This window comes from Nelumbo lutea, chromosome 7 (genome assembly GCF_056320005.1).
Source record: "Nelumbo lutea isolate HS-2025 chromosome 7, American lotus-T2T, whole genome shotgun sequence".
Classification (NCBI taxonomy): domain Eukaryota; kingdom Viridiplantae; phylum Streptophyta; class Magnoliopsida; order Proteales; family Nelumbonaceae; genus Nelumbo; species Nelumbo lutea.
The window spans coordinates 22,647,407-22,666,721 of record NC_142690.1 but is presented as its reverse complement, the minus strand read 5'-3'; the positions used below and the strand labels follow the sequence as shown (position 1 = coordinate 22,666,721).

Below are 19,315 nucleotides of genomic sequence, written 5' to 3'. Positions count from 1 at the left end.
ATAGGTCAATGAAAACCCAATCTGAGCCAAAGTACTATGCTGCAACAACAATCTATCAGGAATTCCTCTTTTTTTTATTTGAAAAGTTACTTTATTATCAAAATGTAAGCAAAGATACAGGATCCTAAAGAGAGGCATGGGATGCTACCTCTCTTGAAAGTAAAAGTGTAATAATCAAATCATTACAAGGTTGCCCAATACAGATGTTCCCTCAAGACCCCCTGTTTAGTGAGACTATCAGCCATAGTATTTGCTGACCTTCTCACCCACCGTGTACTAACATTCATATCGCTTGTTAACTTGCCTTCCTCAGGAAGTCCTTGTAGCATCAAATTACCGAGCTCGGGTCTATTAACTAGCCCACAACCACCTTAGAATCTCCTTCAATTAGGAGATGCTCCACTCCTATTTGATTTGCTATCTGAATACCTTGTAGAGCTGCAAAAAGTTAGCCTTGATTGAGTCTCCTATTCCCACTGGTCCAAAGGCAAAGATATTGTTGTCCTTATCTCTCAATACCCCCCCTGCCTGAGCGGGCAGGGTTCCCTTGATTACTACCATCAAAATTCAGTTTAACCCATTCATCAGGTGGCGGAGTCCAATCTACAATGACCTTTTCTTTCCTGGAGGAGCTGTTTGCCACTGCTAACCAGTTTCTCCAAAAGTTATCAAAATAAACACAGCGAAAAAATCCAAAGTTTTCAGCCAGTTAATTGCCCTTGTTAGGATACATTTCTTAACAAGTAAGAGGCTTCTTTCCTTTTCTTGAAAGATCCTTGCAATTCTTTCTTCCCAAATTGTCTAAAGTGCAGCAGCTCTAATACATTTCACATAGTCTTCCCTCCTCTAGTGGGCCATACAAAGGTCAACAGGTCAAAAAGCAAACTTACATTTGAAGGCCAGTTCCACCTGCACCCAATCAAGGCAAAAGTCCAATCCCAAATAGCCACAGCAAAAGAATAGGAAGTTAGTGAGTGGAAGCAATCCTCACCATTGGCTTTGCAAAGAATACACCAGTTAGGGGATAGGCATATGAAAAGCTTTTTCTTCTGCAAACAATCTAAAGTATTGATATTCTCATTAAACACTTTCCAGCAGAACAGATAACTTTATGAGGAATGGGTCTAATCCAAAACTTTTTGACTGGACAGACAACTTGAGCAGGGGGAGAGCAAAGTGCCTTGAAGAAAGAAGCACAAGTAAAGACACCTTTTCGGTGGGGAGACCAAATCCTCTTATCTGGCTTTAGAGGATCCAAACAGACACTATCTAGGACACAAAGAAGCTCCAAAACAACGAGTTCAGCTTCCTGGACCTCAGCCTCTTCAGTCTTTTATGGAATTTGACTCCCTGCCACTTGACCCCTCTTAGGTCTTCATTCCACTACTCTTCCACTTTCCGCACAAAACCAAGGTGAGTCAACCACATATTTTCAAATCTAAAAGGCTGAGGTCCTGATCCAAAGATTTCCGGGCCTAACTTGATAGGGCAATGGTCAAAGGTTACCCTAGGTAGAGACATAGCCACCAAACCTCTCCAATGGTTTTCCCATCCTTCATTGAAAAGAAATCTGTCCAATTTAGAGCAAATTGGGTTTTCCTGAAAGTTGAACCAGGTGAAATTGGCTTGTAGTAAGGAAATCTCTTTTAATCCGCAAGTATTGATGAATTCGTTGAAATTTCTCATGCTTGTTTTAACCACACCTCGAGGATAATTGGACTCATTGCAAAATCGGATTACATTAAAATCACCCCCTAAACACCAAGAGCCATCCCATAATCCATTTAGTCCATACAATTCCTCCCATAATTCATTTCTCTCTTTGTAATTGTTTGGTCCATATACAATAGTCAAGACCCAAGTAAACCCATCATCCCGATTTTTCAATTTCAAAGACACGGAAAACCTTCCTATGACTTCCTCTACTATCTCCACCACATCCTCTCTCCATAAAGTAACTAAACCCCCAGAAGCCCCCAAGACGGAGTTGATGTCCAATTCACTCCTCTAGATTTCCAAACACTTCTCACCCATCTCCAGTCTAACTCTGCTAATTTGGTCTCCTATAGCATCACTATGTCAGGTCACACTCTCCTAAAGAGGTCCTTTATTACCTTCCTTTCCTAGCACTCCCTAAACCCCTTAGATTCCAAATAATAATCTTCATTCAGACACAGAATGACAATAGCCCCCACTGTAGACCAAGGCTTCCTCAGTAGGGAGCCCTCCTTCTCTCCCCTCTACCACTAAACTCAATGTCACCCTCAACACCATAAATTAACCTCTCCACCTTCGATCTCTTTTTCTTTTGGCTTTTCTTTTAATGATTCTTCAAACTAACAGGCTCCCCTTCACTTTTTTGTTCCTTCCCATCGTGAGGGTTTGTGGGTTGACCTCTCCGAGCTAGAGTTTCCTCCTCTCTCCTCTCTCTGTCAAACTTATTAGGCGACTCAACCTCCTCTTCCTTCCTCTTGTACTCTTCCAATAAAGCACAAATTTGGTTCCAAATTACTTCCAACTCCTCTTGCTTCTTCTTTTGGAAAAGACTCGTCTCACTATGTCTAACGCCTAACTCGCATCTCCCTTCATGCTCTGGTCTATCCAATTGGGATGTTGGAAACTCTGTTACAGGCAAAGAACACTCATCAGTGGCCAAAACCGAAAGGACAAAGTTACCTGATTGTGTGGGAGCCGAAGGAGCTATCTCAGGCGCAAGAAAGTCAAAGGTTGTGCTCAAGTCTACACTTGTTCCCTGTGCTTGGTTCTGCTGTAGAAGGTTAGAGGTAGGATACAAAGTTCTATCGACTGAAGCATTAACAGGAGCCTTCACATGCTGACCCCCTTTAGGTATAACATTGTAAACCTTCTTGGAAGTGCTTTGCCTCTCCAAACTAAAGTCCTGTCAAAACCGGGCTGATGGAATAGACTTCCTAGTCGAAATAGGTGTTCCCTGAGCCCCTTCTACAATCTTAGTTATTTTCTTAACTACAAAGCAATCACCCAAGGTTAAAGAAGCATCCCCAATTTCCTATAAACCTCCTACCTCTTCCTCTGCAAAGAGAACCTCAATTCTGAAACCATCAGTTTCCAAAGGACTCGTTGAATGATTTAAATCTACACTCCCAAGACTTAGAGTGTTGTCTGAGAGAGAAGCCCTTTTTGCCGCATCTAAATCACTTTGTCTAATGCCTCTAGGATTCCATCTTTTTGGCAAGAGACGCTCAATGTATTTCGAGGGGACCCACTACAACAGACTTCCATCACCAGAGGAGGGCAAGCAAACAGTCGCATGACAGGAAGGTTTCAAAGAAGAAGATAGGTTGTGCTCATCGTCTATCAATTGTTTTTCCCTTGTCACATGACCCTTTAAAGAAGTATGTGTTGACTTATCCTTTGCAATTGGGCTTACTAGACTCAACCCAGTGTTAACCATTAATAGTTCTAACCCTTTGGGCCCACCAGCAAAAGATTATGTCCAACCATCTTATCCAAATCCCCCAATTTGACCCGTTGACTCTAACAACCGACTAAGGAATTTCTGTTGGCTCACCAATTTTGAATTACCCATTTTGGTGCCACGTTCTACTACCTGAGCATATGACCTGTCAACAACTGGACCTATTCCTTATTCCACACGTCTTAAACTTTCCTCTTCCTACATTACTTTAGATGCACTCAGACCTTGCTTGCCTATTTCCATGTAGTTTCCCAAACGTTGCAAAGTTTCCAACCCCAGACTTCCATGTAGTGCCTGAACCTCCACATGTTCATCTTCAACCTTGTGAGATTCCCTCAACAGTTTGGCTTCTATGGAGGAAGCCAACCAGAGGAATGCCTCATTTTGTTGGTAATCAATAAAAAGAAGATTTTATTAATATGAAAAAACCAATACATTTGGAAGTGATGAGATACCACTGGAACACAGCCTTACAAGAAAGAGCAAAAGAGGAAAAAAACAAGGGAAGAACAGCAACAAAGATGATTCAATAAGCATGGGAAAAAAAATAAAGAACAAAGAGAAAACAAAAAGCACATTAGTCCAGATGCAAGGTATTCCAAAATCCAGCACCAAGCACCAAGCACCAAGATTTTCCTTTGAGAGTCCTTTGAACTCTAGGAGAATCAAGATCCAGTCCATGACTCATCTGCCACATAGGAGTGTTATGTGGTCACTTGAATTAGCTTTCCCATCAAAAATTCTCAAATCTCCCAACAGACTGCAAAAGGAATGCAGCTCCAAGGGATATTTGCCTTGACATTACCAGCTATCTTAGGCCATTTAGAGAATATTTCCCCCACCGAGTTAGGAGACCGTCGACCCACTTGAAAAGCCTAAAGAAAAAGCCCCAAATAAATTTGGATAAAAGGGCACTTAACCAGCAAATGAAACACACTCTCCTCAGCATTCTCACAAAGGTAGCATCTGTTAGCCAAGTGAAAACCTCCATCTTGAAGGTGATTCAAAGTGAAGATACTATCCAAATCCACTAACCAAGCAAACACCTCCAACCTTGGCAGAATACGGTTTCCCCCAAATGCCTTTCAATCCCCACTTGATCTTGAGAGGGACTGATAAAAAGGATTTAACTGAAAATAAACCATTTCTTGATTCTTCCCACCATCTTAAATCTTTCCTTTCCACCTGAGGCTCCACTGGTTGTAATTTTGCCAGAAGAGCCACACACTCTAGAATTTCACAATCAAATAGGCTCCACTGATTGAATGTCTCTTTTATTTTATTTTTTTTTTTTTTTTTATCAGTGGCCTCATATTTTAATCAATAACTGTAAATTTCGTTAAATATTAAAAGAGAGCTGCAACATGTGTACAGAAAGCAAATGGAGATAAAGCATCTCATCTCCAGGTCATAAACATTACAACTGAGCCCAAAACATTTCAATCCTCCTAACCCTTTGCTTTGCCAAAGAATTAGTCATGCTTTTAGCTGTCCTTTGCACCAATTGAATTTTAATGTCCACGCCTCTGGTTATCCATTTAAACCTTTTAACTCATTTTTGTATATCCACAACTCCTTCCCCTTGTTTAGCAGCCAATTAATCACCACTTGTGAATCTCCCTCAACAATCAATTTTCTCACTGTCAGCTCCTTTGCTCTAATTACCCCTTCCACAACTACCATAACTTTGGCCTTTAGAGAATCACTGATGCCTATCAGTCATGAATAAATTGCCAACACATCCTCTGCTACTTCCATCAATGTTGAGTTTAATGTACCTAGCTTTTAGCGGTGTCCAATAGCAGCTATTCCTGTACTTCAACATCAAGGTAAGAGCTATTTCCTGTCACTTTATCATCAAATCATCCACTGAGAAATCAGAGAATAGCTCCAATGCTTTAGCCAATGAACCACCCTGATAGTTAAGCATTCAATCACAGCCTCTGTGCTCCTCCCTTTCTCTTTAAAAAACCTTATTTTCCACCCTTCCCATAGTGTCCATGAAACTGCAGCTCTTAGGGATCTCGACATGATTCTATCTGTCTTCTTTAGCCACACAAGGTGGGAAAAAAGAAGCTTGCAATGTCAGTGGAGGAATCCACCTTCAACCAAATAAAGCAAGGAACCAATCCTAAATGCCTAGAGCAAATAGGCAGGAGATTAGTAAGTGAAAGCAGGATTTTCCATTTGCTTCGCAAAGAACACACCAATGAGAAGATAGACAGGAAAAAAAGAAGCTTGCAATGTCAGTGGAGGAATCCACCTTCAACCAAATAAAGCAAGGAACCAATCCTAAATGCCTTTAGCAAATAGGCAGGAGATTAGTAAGTGAAAGCAGGATTTTCCATTTTCTTCGCAAAGAACACACCAATGAGAAGATAGACAGGAGTAAGGTCACATTTTCTGTAGCAAGCCACAATCGTTAATTTTCTCATGGTAAACCTCCCAACTAAAAATTACTCTACAAGGAATAGGTCTCCCCAAAACTCCTTCACTGGAAAAGGCTGCATTGAGAGCATAAGATAAACTAAGGCCCTGAAGAAAAGAGAAGGATCCAGAAGGAGAGAGGGTTCAAATTTGATTATCAGAATAAGAGGGATCCAGAACACACCTTCAAGGATTTTAATTAAATCAAACACCTAAGGAATCTCAATTTCCCTTAGACCCCTTCTAAGGCCCAAATCCTAATCAAAGCCATTATTTGAATTTGCGGGGATAGAAAATTTTGAAACACACTCCCCCTTGAAGGAAGATAAAGCAAAGACGGAAGGGAACTGATCATTCAAAGGGGTTGGACACACCCAGGCATGTTTTAACACATTTAACTATATAGCCCAAGCAAATAGCACATCTGATAAAAGGAAGAAAATGAGGAAGAATTGCATTAAAGGCCTTCCAAGGGGATCTCCTTGTACATCTAGCAATCAAGGTTCAAAAAATCGACACGTATCGACCGATACGTATTGTATCAGAAGCACTCTGATACGCCCCTACAAAGGGTTTATCAGGGTTTTGACCGGTTCAGGGAGTGGAGGAACCTTAAACTGGCCCCCTGAACCGGATTTGGAAAAAAAAAGTTGAAAAAAAAAGTAAAAAAAAGTACTGATACTGCACAATACGCCCCTACCGACATATCGGGCATATCGATGTTTAGAACCTTGCTAGCAATGACCCCAGTCCCTAGCATCTCAACCATTGTCCAATTGCCTATAAATGCTAATCACCACCTTATGCCAAAGAGTGTTGTGGTTGCCAGCAATCTCCACAACCACTTCCCCAAGAGTGCAAAGTTCCTTAACTTTATATTTCCAATGCCCAGATGACCCTAAAGTTTACTTTTACATACTGCCTCCTACTTTATCAAATGATCTTTCTTCCCCTCTCCTCTCCCCATTCTCACAAAAAGTCCCTCATTATTTTCTCGATTTTATTTGTTGTTCTTTGAGGAATCCTAAACACCAAAAGATAGTACACCAGAAGGTTTTCCAAAGTAGACCTAAAAAAAGTTATTCTACCTCCCCCTAGTGAAATATACCCTCTCTTCCGCATAGCCAATCTTTGGGAAAACCTCCCTTATCACCTGATTCCAGAAACTATGGACCATAGTGTCCACGCCAAGGGGTAGTCCTAGATATTTCAATGGCCAAGAGAAAACTACACAACCTAAGATACCCTATCACTCTTTCTTCTGAATCCCAACACTGCAATTCTTTCCAAAATGTATCTTCAAATTTGAGATTTGTTCAAACACTTGCATTGTAAACTCCAATTTCCTAATCCATTTATCTTCACCCCCTTCACAGAATAAGATAATATTGTCTACTAACTGCAAGTATGTAATTACCACTCTCTCCCCACCTTAAACCCTAAATTAACTGTAACCTATCTGCCCTCAAGATCAATCTATTAAATTCATCCGCAATGAGGGTGAAGAGCAAAGGTAAAAGAGGCCCTCCCTGCCTGAGCCCTCAAATAGCAAGGAAAAAAGTATAAAACCAACCCACTTACCAATTTTGATGGAAGCTCTATGAGCAACATGGGAGTGGCAGAAATGCGGTATGTAAGATTGGCTCCATATTCAGGGTCAATTGGCATTACAAACTCAACAAAGGCAGAGTTACCGGCATTACTGCAGGGACTCCAGTTGGCAAAGCAATTGATTTTTCGTCAAGTGGAAGTAGAAGGGGATTCAAAATTTGTTATATCTTGGGCAAGATGTAACAAACAAATCAAATGGACCCTCAAACATATCTTCATGGAAGTGGAAAGATTAACAAAGGATATAAATGAAGATTTTAGGTGGATCAGAAGGAGTGCAAATGGGTTAGCAAAAATACTTTAGCCAAGCAAGGGGCTGCAAGGCAGCATCTAATCATCTATATAGGGCCTCTTTGTATCTTTGGTTATAGTTTTTGGGGATGACATCTGGGTCATCAGACTATACTTAATTCCATATATTTTTAATTAATGAATCAATCTTTATTGCCGGTCAAAAAAATGGAGTAATGACAAGTCTGAGTACACCCTCTGATCCACTTACACCATCTCTCCCCAAAGCAACAAGGATGCAATACTTCCAAAAGAAATTCCCAATCCACCAAGTCATAGGCTTTCCCAATGTCTAGTTTATAAAGTACTCATTTTCTCCCACAACTCTTAAAATCTTACACACATTCATTTGCAGTAAGGATTTGATTTGTGATCTTCCTTCCCTGAACAAAAGCTCCCTGATTTTGAATGGTAATGGAAGGTAGAACTTTCCTAAGCCTCAAGAATAAAACATTGGCAATGTTCTCATAGAGGCTAGTAATCAAACTTATCAGCCTAAAATCCTTAGGATGATTGGCTCTAGTCACTTTAGGAAACAAAGCGAAGAATGTTGCATTTAGACCAAGATTTATTATTTACCACTCAAAAAATTCACAAAAAAAAAATCCACAATATCATTTTCTAAGGATCCAAAGTCCGAACAGTCCTACTAAAATGCCATTATAAAACCATCTGGCCCTAGAGATTTTGATCTATTCAAATGAAATATTGTCTCCTTTGTTTCAACCAAGCTCAAATCTGTATTTTAATAGCTCCTCCAAATCATCACTCAACCTAGGCCAATTCAACCCTTCCAACGGGCCTTTTATAAATAGATTTGAAATGCTCCACAAAAGCCTTCTCAATCCCCTCTCATTGCTTAATAACCGCAACGTCTTTTTTTTATCAACAACTCATAAAAGAAATTTATTAATTTTAAAAGAAAATAGAGAAACAAGACAATGTGGAAAATGCATATGACACCAAGTGTCTAAAGCCCCCAAACATATTACCATTGAGCCCAGAACATACTGTCTTTGAACCCCTTGCTTAGCTAGACCATCTGCCAGACTATTGGCAGATCTTCTAACCCAATTGACCTGAATAAACATGCCCCTAGAGAACCATTTGAAACACCTAAGAACATTCCTTAGATGCCAAGATACTCCTTCTCCCTTCTTTAGTCATTCTACAACTATTTTGGAGTCGCCTTCAATAATTAATCATTCAATACCACGTCTATTTCCAAGGAAAATATATGATTCTTCCTCGGTTCTTCCCCCTGCAATTTGCCATTTCATGAAAAAAAAAATGTGTTTTTTCACCCCCCTCCTTTATCCATCTATGCCTAGACTTTTGCCTCTGTTAAATCTCCTCCTAAAATAAAACACCTTCTAACTGTTTCCTGAACTGCCATCTAGTATGTCTACCTTCTTCAACTCACCTAGGGTCAACTTTGCATCTTGTTCAATTTGCTCAATCAGTCTCAACTTCTTTTCCTCTATTCTCTGAAAATGAACCCTATTCCATTCCTTTATTTTTGCCCCCACACTAGTCTCAGCTTCCTATGAAATTTCAACCTTTTCAATTTGGATGTGACTTGACAACCTTCCCACCACTCCTTTACATTTTGACAAAAACCAGGGTGAGATAGCCACATGTTTTCAAATCTGATGGGGGTGAGGCCATCACCACCTGTTCCTTGTTGGGAAGGGTAAAGACCCAATGATCAGAGGTGAGTCCAGGTAAGGGCCACCTCTCACTCTTCCATCCAATATGGTGAGAAAAGAAATTTATCCAGCCTAGAAAACATAGCCTTAATTTGCATGTTAGACCAGGTGAACAGACACTAAAATACAGGAATCTCCTTCAACCCACAATCATTGACAAAGTCATTGAATCTCCTCATACTTGTTGTTATTCTTTGTCTAAGATTGTTTGCCAGTCTTTCTTATAAATTTAATGTCATTAAACTAGGCACCAAGGGCAATCCCATTGACCCTTGATGCCAGAACTCCCCCTACATTTCAGCTCTCTGGCAATCTGCGCTTCCTGCAAAACTGCTTGAAACTCAACATGGATAGAGTCCCCCGCTCCAACAAGACCTGAAAATAACGCAATTATTTGGCCTTCTACATTCCTGAATACACCCCCTATTCCTGAGGACCTTGGATTACCAAGGCTCCTAGCATCAAAGTTGAGCTTTATGAATCCTTCTTCAAGAGGTACCCAAACTGAGAAAGGCCTTATCGTAATTTCTAAACTTTTCACTACGGCTGCTCAATTCCACCAGATATCATCAGAGGAGAAATGGGAAAATAGATCCAAGGTTTTGGCCCAGTGTATAGCCCTACTTACAATGCAATCCCAAATAGCCTCCTCATTCATTTCCTTAACATTAAAGATTTTAGCATTTCTCTCCTCCCAGATTGTCCAGACCATAGCAGCCCTAGCACATCTCCACAGGATTCTACCCCTTCTCTTAGGCCATCTGAAGGTTGCAGGGTCAAATAAGCTACTGACCCGCAAAAGCATAATCCACCTGCAACCAAATTGAATAAATAACATTTCCCAAAAGCCTGCAACAACAAGGTAGGAGTTTAGCAAATGGTAACAGCTCTCACTATTAACTTTGCAAAGAATACACCAACTTGGGGAAATACAAAGGAAAGATCTTTTTTGTAGATTGTCCAATGTGTTTAGACTTCCCAACAAAGAGCTCCAACCTTGGGTGGGATAAGTTTGGATCAAACCTCTTCAGAAGGAAAGGCCAGAGAGAAAGAAGTCAAACACAAAAAAAAAAATGAAGCACAAGAGAAAAGGCCCTTAGGGTGACGGATCCAAACCCGACTATTTGGTAAAGTTTTACAATCCAAAACTTCATTGTTCCACACAGTCAGAATACCTCCAAAGTTACCCCAAGAGGGTGTCATTGCCCAACTAATACCCTGAGCCCTCCACAGTCCACACACTCCAAATCCATCCTTGATCTATTTCCCCCAGCTTGGTTTTTTCAAGGTATCAGGATTCTCCTTCCTTAACTTTTCCTTAATGATCTTCCTTTTTCTAGAACTACCCAACTCTTGCACAATCGAGCCCACTTTATTTTTCAATTCTTGTTGAAGCCCCAATACTACTTAATCTCAATGTTATTGTCTCTTCTCCTCTCTCCCCTTCTACGGAATTCTAAGTCTCCCTCAATGTTAGAGATCAATCTCTCAAATTCACTAGGAGTACATTTTTTAAGGTTGGGAAGAATTAATCTCGGCACCCAACTTTTCAACAAATTCAGTTGTTGTTTTGATCTCATCTTTCCCTGTATCTTTCTTTTGCTCCTCTTGATCTCCTTCACTTTGCTTCACACGCGTTTCCCCATTTCTTAACTTTGTGAACTCTCCCACTCCTTTTTTTTCAGCTGCTCTAGGGTGGACATAATCAACTACCATATTTCTTCTCCCTCCTCCCCAATCACCAAACCCTCCCCCCTCCCTCCACAAGCCTTCTCTTTCAACACACTAATCGACTTCATTGGACAACAACTTGTTTTTTTTTATATAAATAAAGAATCATATTCCATTAAATCAAAGATTAGTTACATGAAAATCCCTTCGAGAGGAGCGAGGTGCCGCCTCTCCAAAAAGAAAACACAAAAACTACATCAAAGAGTACATAAAGGTTAAACCAAAAGTTACAGTTGCACCCAGAATAGTGTTTCCCTATTTGTCCCTTGTTTTGCCAAGAAATCAGCAAATGCATTTACTGATCTCCCAACCCACTGTACTGTTACAGACATATTCCTCGTCAGTCATTTGAATTTCTTTAACTCATTTTTGTAGTCCCATGTGACATCCTCCAGATTATTTAACCAGTCTACCACTATCTTAATCCCCTTCAACCAGAAGCTGCTCCACACCCATTTCTTTTGCAAGATGTATTCCTTGTATTGCAGCTAACAGCTCTGCCCAAATAGAGTTCCAAACACCTAAAGGGGCAGACTAAAGTAAGACAACCTCTCCAGCCTCATTGGACAACAACTTGTTCATTGGGGCTTTTCAACAACTGAACAAGGAAGCAAAGATTACTATCCAAAACATCAGAAAAAGAATTACCTTCGGCCTAAACCAAGGGATTGTGAAGAGGCGCAAGAATGGAACATGCAGGATGCTCCAGTCCTCAAGATAATGAGCTTGATTTCATTTTAAACTTTTTCATTAGGAGACTCCACGAGATTAATAACATATATCAAGCTCAAAGCATTTTGTTGCTTCTCTTTAGTTGGTGTGCTTTCACTTTGCGGCTATATCTTCCTATCTTTCACCTCATGTACACCCTACCTTTGTCCTAAATATGGTCGTGTTTCCTTCTTATGCAATTGCCCAACGAACACTTCCAACTCCATGCCTCCATGGTCTTACTTCCAAACCCCACTTCATTGCTGCCCAATGAGGGTTCTTTTGATTGAGTAGCTTGATCACATGTATCCCTGATCTCTTTTGACAAAAGAATACTGGTATTTATAATGTCCTCTTCTTCAACTGTCTCTTTCCCAATTAAGTCCACAGTTCAATACTCAACTCCTCTGCATTACTATCATCCAAATAATCAGAATCCATCACATCTTAGTAATCAATCACCTTTCTTTTCATCTTGTTCTTACAAAGGCATTGAATAACGTGGATTGGATCTCTCTTATGAAGGGGTACTAGGCTCTAGCTACAGCTGCCATTGAGCACAATCTTAGCCTAGCTACAATGCGAGGAACAGGCTTTGCTCTTAGGGTTACTCAAAGAAGACGACCATAGACTCAACTTTTGGTCTATCACCGCTTTATTATTAAGAGAGGTCATGCACCATGTTATGCTAGGCCAATCTTCTTTTGATTAACTCCTAACTTAGTTGGTTTTAGTGATTTAAAAGGCATGCCTAAGGGTTTCAATGGACCAGTTTTGGATTGGACCCCGTTCAATCCAAAATCAATTTGGATGGATTGGATGGACCAACAAGACATATTAGATTGGACCAATCCGGTATCTAGTCCATTTATATAAGATAAGAATATAGGTGTCAATGGACCGGGTTTAGGTTGAAACCAATCTAAATTAAAACGAATTTGAACAGATTGGACAATCCAAACATTAAATTGGACCAGTCTAAAATTGTCCAAAATATTCATTGGATTGGATTGAACCTGGTCCATTTGTAATGGACTACACTGGACCAGATCGGACGACCAAATCCAATCCAATTAACACCCCTAGGCACACGGGTGAGGCACATGTTAGGGTATGCACCTCGCCCAGGTCCTAGGTGTACCCCTTTCAAAAGGTGCATGCCTGATGCGCCTCAGCCTCAGCGTAGGCATGCGCCTTCTTAAAATTCTGCATTTTTTGCTTTTTTTGAACCTAATGGTAGAGCCCTCGACCACACCCCTCAAGGCGAGCCCGAACAAATCCATGTTATGGTCTTAAATTCTTGTTTCTCACATAAAAAAATAATGACTTTATAACTTTAATTGCCTTTTAAGAAGATTTTTTTGCATTTTTTAAATTTTTGGCTTTTTTTAACTTTTTGACTTTTTTTATTTTTTAGCATTTGTTTGTATTTTTATGCCTTGCTTCAAAAAGGCACACACCTCACCTTTCGCCTCAGGCACAAATTGGCCCTTGTGCTTTTAAAACATTAGTTGCTTCAACCCCCCCGGTTAAGAGAATATGAAATTTTATGAATAAATTGCTTATTCCAAGAAAAAAATACCCTTCATCTTCTCTAACACTTTGGCTACTTTCTCCTCCACATGACCTCTAGGACTATGTAAATTTTCCTCACACATGCCCAACCTGCCACTAGAACTGTTCACAAGTCGGGCTAAGTAAAACATGTTCAGGTCCAAGCCCGAGCTCGAGCCCAGCCCTCGTATAAAGCCTGAAGCCCGAGCTCGAGTCCGAAGCTCATCCAAGAAGTTGGGCAATAAGATTTTTTTTATTTCTTTCAACAGTAAAACTGATTTATTTATATTAAATTACCTCAAAACTCAAAAATGCAAAGATATCTCACTATAACTTAAAAAAGAGAGAGAGAAAAGGAATAAAGAATAACATAAGTAATATTTTTATTTTATAAAATATTATCAGGTTGGGCCTAGGCTCAAGCATGGGCATTTTTCAAAAAGCCTGAGCCCAGCAAGAAAAAAAAAAGCCAGGCTTAATCTTGTCCAAGTCAGACCATGAACGAGCCAATCCAAGCCAGCCCATGGGGCTACCCAACCCATGAACAGGTCTACCTACCACCTCAGCTCAATCTTCTCCCTCTCATCTTCCTCTCACAACATCACTTTAGGCTCTAATCTTTGTAGCATGAAAATCGACAAGGTTGAAGACCTCCAAAACCCCCCCTACAGCCTATGCAACCTTCTTAAAGATAGAGGCCCTCTAGAGATTAAACAGGAGACCAAACAGTTTCAATGAGATTACCCCATTGCCAAGCAATTTTTTGTTATATCAAGGGCTCCAGCGTTCAACACCATCACCACTCCCTCATGTATCTCAACTGTTGAAAACTTAATCTGTCTGTTTCCAACATCCAAAATAGCGTTGCCCTCGTCAAACAGCATCAAAATAGCAGTTGCTCTGATTTTTAGCAGATCCACCACTTGCTCTAAAGATCGTTTTCTAGTCAAGCCCTCCCTTCTTTGCTGTCAGCAGCAAATGTTGTTTCCAATCCCCTTTTTCCCCTTCCAACAATATCTTTGGCACCAGTGATCCAGTAAAAGCTTTAGCTGTATTCCTACCTTGAATCTTCTCCAATTTTTTCTGCTCATCCTCAACCAGCATCTTCTCCTCACAACCTTCTACTCTTCCACCACAACTCAGAAATTAGTCCCCATTCTGTGGCATGCTTCCCTTCCGAAAAACAGATCAATCTTCTTTTACCCTCACCAAAGTATTCAACAACTGCAGCAAAAGAGCCTTTGTTTTTGTTCTCACTGCTACAAAATATGTTTCATCTCCCTCATAGATAGATACTAACAGTTCACTTGTTTCTCCAAGTGGATAGCACCTTCCAAGAAACCTTGAAACCACAATGTAGCTTTACCTCTCAACAGTATCATTACCTTCCTCAACTCATTCATCTTCAAAACTGCACCTCTCCTGGTCCTAACTTCCTCCAACACAAATGCCTTAATATCAACTCTGATCTTCTTTTTCCATCGGGTCACCGGAGTGAATCTCATATCATCCATGGTCACCCCTTCCCTCACACACATTGTCAAACTAGTCCTATTCTTGATAATAAAAAAAGAAAATTTTATTGATAAAGAACAATACGTCATAGAGGTGATAAGAGAACGCCAACTTCAACATCCAAAAGATAGAAACATGACAGCAAAAAGACATCAGAAATCATTAAAAAAAAAGAATATTACAATGGATCAGCCCATTGATTCTAATTCTAGTAAAGACCAACATCCATTCCCTAGAGATTTCTTTGAGACCTCTTCAAATTCTGGTAAGATTAGGATCCATTCCATGATTCATTTTCCACAAAGAATTACAACCTTTTTTTGATAAATCAAATGATTAAAACTTGATTCCTTCAATTTTAAGGAGTCATCAAAAATCCTTCTATTTCTCTCCTTCCATATCTACCAGCAAATAGCAAAAGGAACACAGCTCCAAGTAAATTTTGCCTTTGTATTTCCTCTTAATGTAAGCCAACTAGCAAATATCTCTCTTGCAAATCTTGGTTCCAAGAGATCCATATGGAAAAGACTGAAGAAATATCCCAATATGTACTTCACATAGCAGCATCCATAGCACAAATGCATCGCATCCTGGTTCCCAGACATGCAAGGAAGGACTCTTGGCTCATGTCAGACAAATGGTAACCATTCGCAGCATCAAAAGACAGATCTGGAACAAGGGGCATCAGCTGCTGATTCACAAGTTCTAAGTACCACTGGGCATGAATCATCCGGGAAGGAGAAGAAAGGGGGAGCATTACCATATGAAAGATGGTGAGTCAAGCAAGGATAACCTATATCATCTACCTGTATATCAATCAAAAGTGATGGATCAACCAAGATAACCAAAACCTGACACGGAATTTTTTATATTCTAAAAGGTGGACCAGTCCAAAGGTAAAAATACAATTTCAAGAAGCAAGGAGTAAAACTCTGGCTCAAGTGTTGGCTTTGTGCCTAATCAGGTCCAATTTGTCATCCATCTTGGGGTTCCAGCAGAAGAGAAATGGAACATTCAGAAAGTGCCCTCAACAAGGATACTGTCTGTCAGAACTGAAGCCTTGCTTTGGTACCCAATAAAAAGCAACCACAAGGGACAATGACAAATCAAGTCAGCGAGAATTTTGTAGATTGGTATACAGGTTCTCTGTTCTTGATGAAGGAAGAAGACAAAGATGGAAGAAGTAGATCCCTTCGGTATAATTTCCCCAGAAAACTGGGCCAATTCAGCAAACAAAGAAGAAGAAAGAAACAACCAATGCAACCAACTTAAGAACAACTGGAACTAGTGGAGGAATGCATATGACTGGATTCTTTCAAAATTTTGGACTGTTGGTGAATTTCATGAGGTGTCATTCAAGAGACCAGAGGCAGAGATGTGACCATTGAACAAACGGCTCTGCTTGTAAAAGAAAAGGATATAGAACAAATAAAGATTTCTTCCCAAAATAAATCTAAAAGTATCAAAAGACACTCAAACTTATCTTAAAATCCCCTTAAACCAATTCCATAAAAAATAGCTTTAAGGCCCAACTCCAAAGAAAAAACGTAAGCATCCTAAAACATTTCCTACATCAGGGTGTTACATGTTAGTTTCTAGACAAAAAAAAAAATTCTAGCCCCATGCACCAACTCATGCTCAATCATCAAACAAATTGTGTACAAATTCTAAATTTGGGGTTGAAAAGTCAAATATCAAGTTAGCAACAGGTGTTCCAATATGCCACATACACATGGAATTAGCATTTTGCTTTGTACAAATGCTTCAGAGATCAAGAACTCATAAATATGCATATAACTAGGTGAAGCTGATATACTTGTGTATTCTAGATGAAACAATAACTCATTTGTTTGATAGATATGATGAAGAAATGAGTTTAAATTTTTTTAATCAGTAATTAAGAGTTAGAATTATAGGCAATGTTGTGAATCCTGAACCAGATTGGATATCTGCCAGGACTGGGAATTTACAATGTAGCATGCTCAATCATCAGAGAAATTGTTTGAATAATGAAACAATTTAATTGTCTGGTCCTAGCTCAGTATTCAACACACTGACTGAAACTGTTACAAGTTCCAAAGCAACAAAAGTTCAAAATATGTCTTTGCAAACATGTGACAGAATGGGAGGAGGAGGAGGGAGCAAGAGACACAAAGAAAGGGACAGAGGGAGGGAAGGGAGAGAGAGAGAGAGAGGGAGGGATTTCTGGTATTCAATGTTTCATCCTCTCCACAATTCATTCATCAATTTTACATTCAGTACTCAGTACCAAGCATCAATTCAAGACTAAAAAGCAGAATGAACTTGCAAAACAAAAGGCTAAGGTGAGGAAACCAGCAGCAAGTTGCAGTAGTTCTTAGTCTTTTGAACCATTCACCTCATTTTGAATCACATTTGGTATCCTAAAATACTTACCACTCTGCCTTCTCTGGTTCCATGCGAACAACTTCAGCAAAACCAGCAAGTGCCCCTTCAGGATCAGTTTCAACCAAACCTGCAGATCAAAATTATAAATGTAAAAAAAATGAAAATAAAACAAAATTTTATTTGATTTTTAATTTGCTAATTGTTTCAACTCCACAATTTCTCTTTTTTTTTTTCGTGAAGAAGGTAACGTTTTATATTGCAAAAGAAAGAAAACCAAAAACATCATCTCATGTACAATGAGAGTCTGTACATGGGAATATACAAAAAGGCCTGAGAAATCAGCGAAAAAAAGGTCCAGCTTGCAAAAAAAAAGATAAAATCTGGACACCACTGAAATCCCTTTGTACACTTAACCAAGAAAACAGAAAGCCTATACTTTGTTCTTAACTAAAGCTACATCAGAACATTTTTTTGTCAAAAACTCGGCAATTCCTTTCCTTTCAAAGAGCCTACAAGATAGCAGTTGGAAAAATCCTCCAAAGCAGCTTGCCCCTTACATTCAAACCCTTGAAAGTCCACCCTTGCAGAAGCTGAAGGACTAATTCAGGCAGGCAAGAACAAACACCAAAGCAAGACCAAGCCATTCCCCATAACTGATGAGGAAAACTACAGTGGATGAAGATGTGATTAGAGGATTCAGGGATTACTTTGCAAAAAGGGCACAACATACTAGGAAGATGCATCCCCCTTCTGAGAAGCCAATCTGAAGTTAGGCATTTATCAAGAGAAGCAGTCCAAACCAAGAAGGAAATTTTCGAGGGTGCAGGGGATTTTCAGATTAAAGCCCAAGGGAAACCTCCGTTCTCTCTAGACACAAGGTAGTTGTAGAAGGGTTGGCTTGATACTTTGAATGAAACTCAATAGCTTAGTAAGTGGACCAATTTCCCAATCATTGAGATTTCTTCTAAAAGGACCCCAAATTATCTCACCATTAACAGAGTCAAAGCAGTCTTCAACCACAGCATCTTGACCTGAGCAATTTCAAAAGGAGAGGGGAACCTCTCACTCAAAGCAAGGTTCGCACACCATTTATCAAGCCAGAATTTGATATGATTAACCACCTAGTTGTTTTCATAATTCATATGCTAGCTTTTGTCATTTTCTTATTTTTTATGGTTTGATCAACACACAAATTCAACATTGTCTTGAACACATTGACACCTCAAATTTTGAACCAAGAGACAAGGAAGGACCTGAAGATTTTATCCAATCAAAACACAAGAGCAACCAAGGTATGTTTTCATCTTCTGCCCCCTTCTTTTTTTCTTTTTCTAGGACAAAAACAGGGTATCATGCCTTCTTTTTATTTTCTAAGTTTTTCCCCGTTTCTTTTTGTAACAAAATTCTCTTCTACTTCTTTTCATGAGACAAAAACAAGGGCTCAGCTCCATGTTTCGGACTTTCTTTTCTTTGTTCTTTTCCTTTTCATGAATATGTTGCTTTTCTATGTTTTGTTATGAAGTCTGTACTTATTTGATGAAAACCATTGATAATTATTAGTGAAAAAATGATTGTTGGTTGTTGTAAATCCTTAGGAAATACCCAGAATTTAAGTTATTTACTTAAAAAAGGAATCCATTGGGGACCTAGGTACCTAGTTGCTCCCATATCACTAGCGCCTTGACAACTGTGCCTTCTATATCATTAATTTATTACCATGCAGGATATATAGAAAAGTTTATATGAATACATGAATTCTTTTGTTTTTTCTTCTTTTCTTTGGGGCAAAATGTTGTTACAGTTTCTGCCTTTCTTATATCATTTATTTTGGTAACACGTCAGGAAGTATAGAAAAGAAAGAGTAAAATAAATGACGGGATATAGATCAGCAGTATTGATTCTTAGGTTTCACAAATCATGACTGCCTAAGCAAATGAGACAT

General features: G+C 39.5%; 1 protein-coding gene across 1 annotated transcript in view; it reads right to left on the bottom strand.

Annotated features, from left to right (window-relative positions):
- Window positions 1-19,315, bottom strand: part of FUS12 (proteasome family protein) — a 33,614-nt gene that overhangs the window by 12,996 nt on the left and 1,303 nt on the right. Inside the window, exon 3 of the mRNA XM_088954676.1 lies at window positions 17,422-17,500. Within this exon, the coding sequence (XP_088810802.1) occupies window positions 17,422-17,500 (79 nt within the window). The remainder of the gene's footprint in view (window positions 1-17,421; window positions 17,501-19,315) is intronic.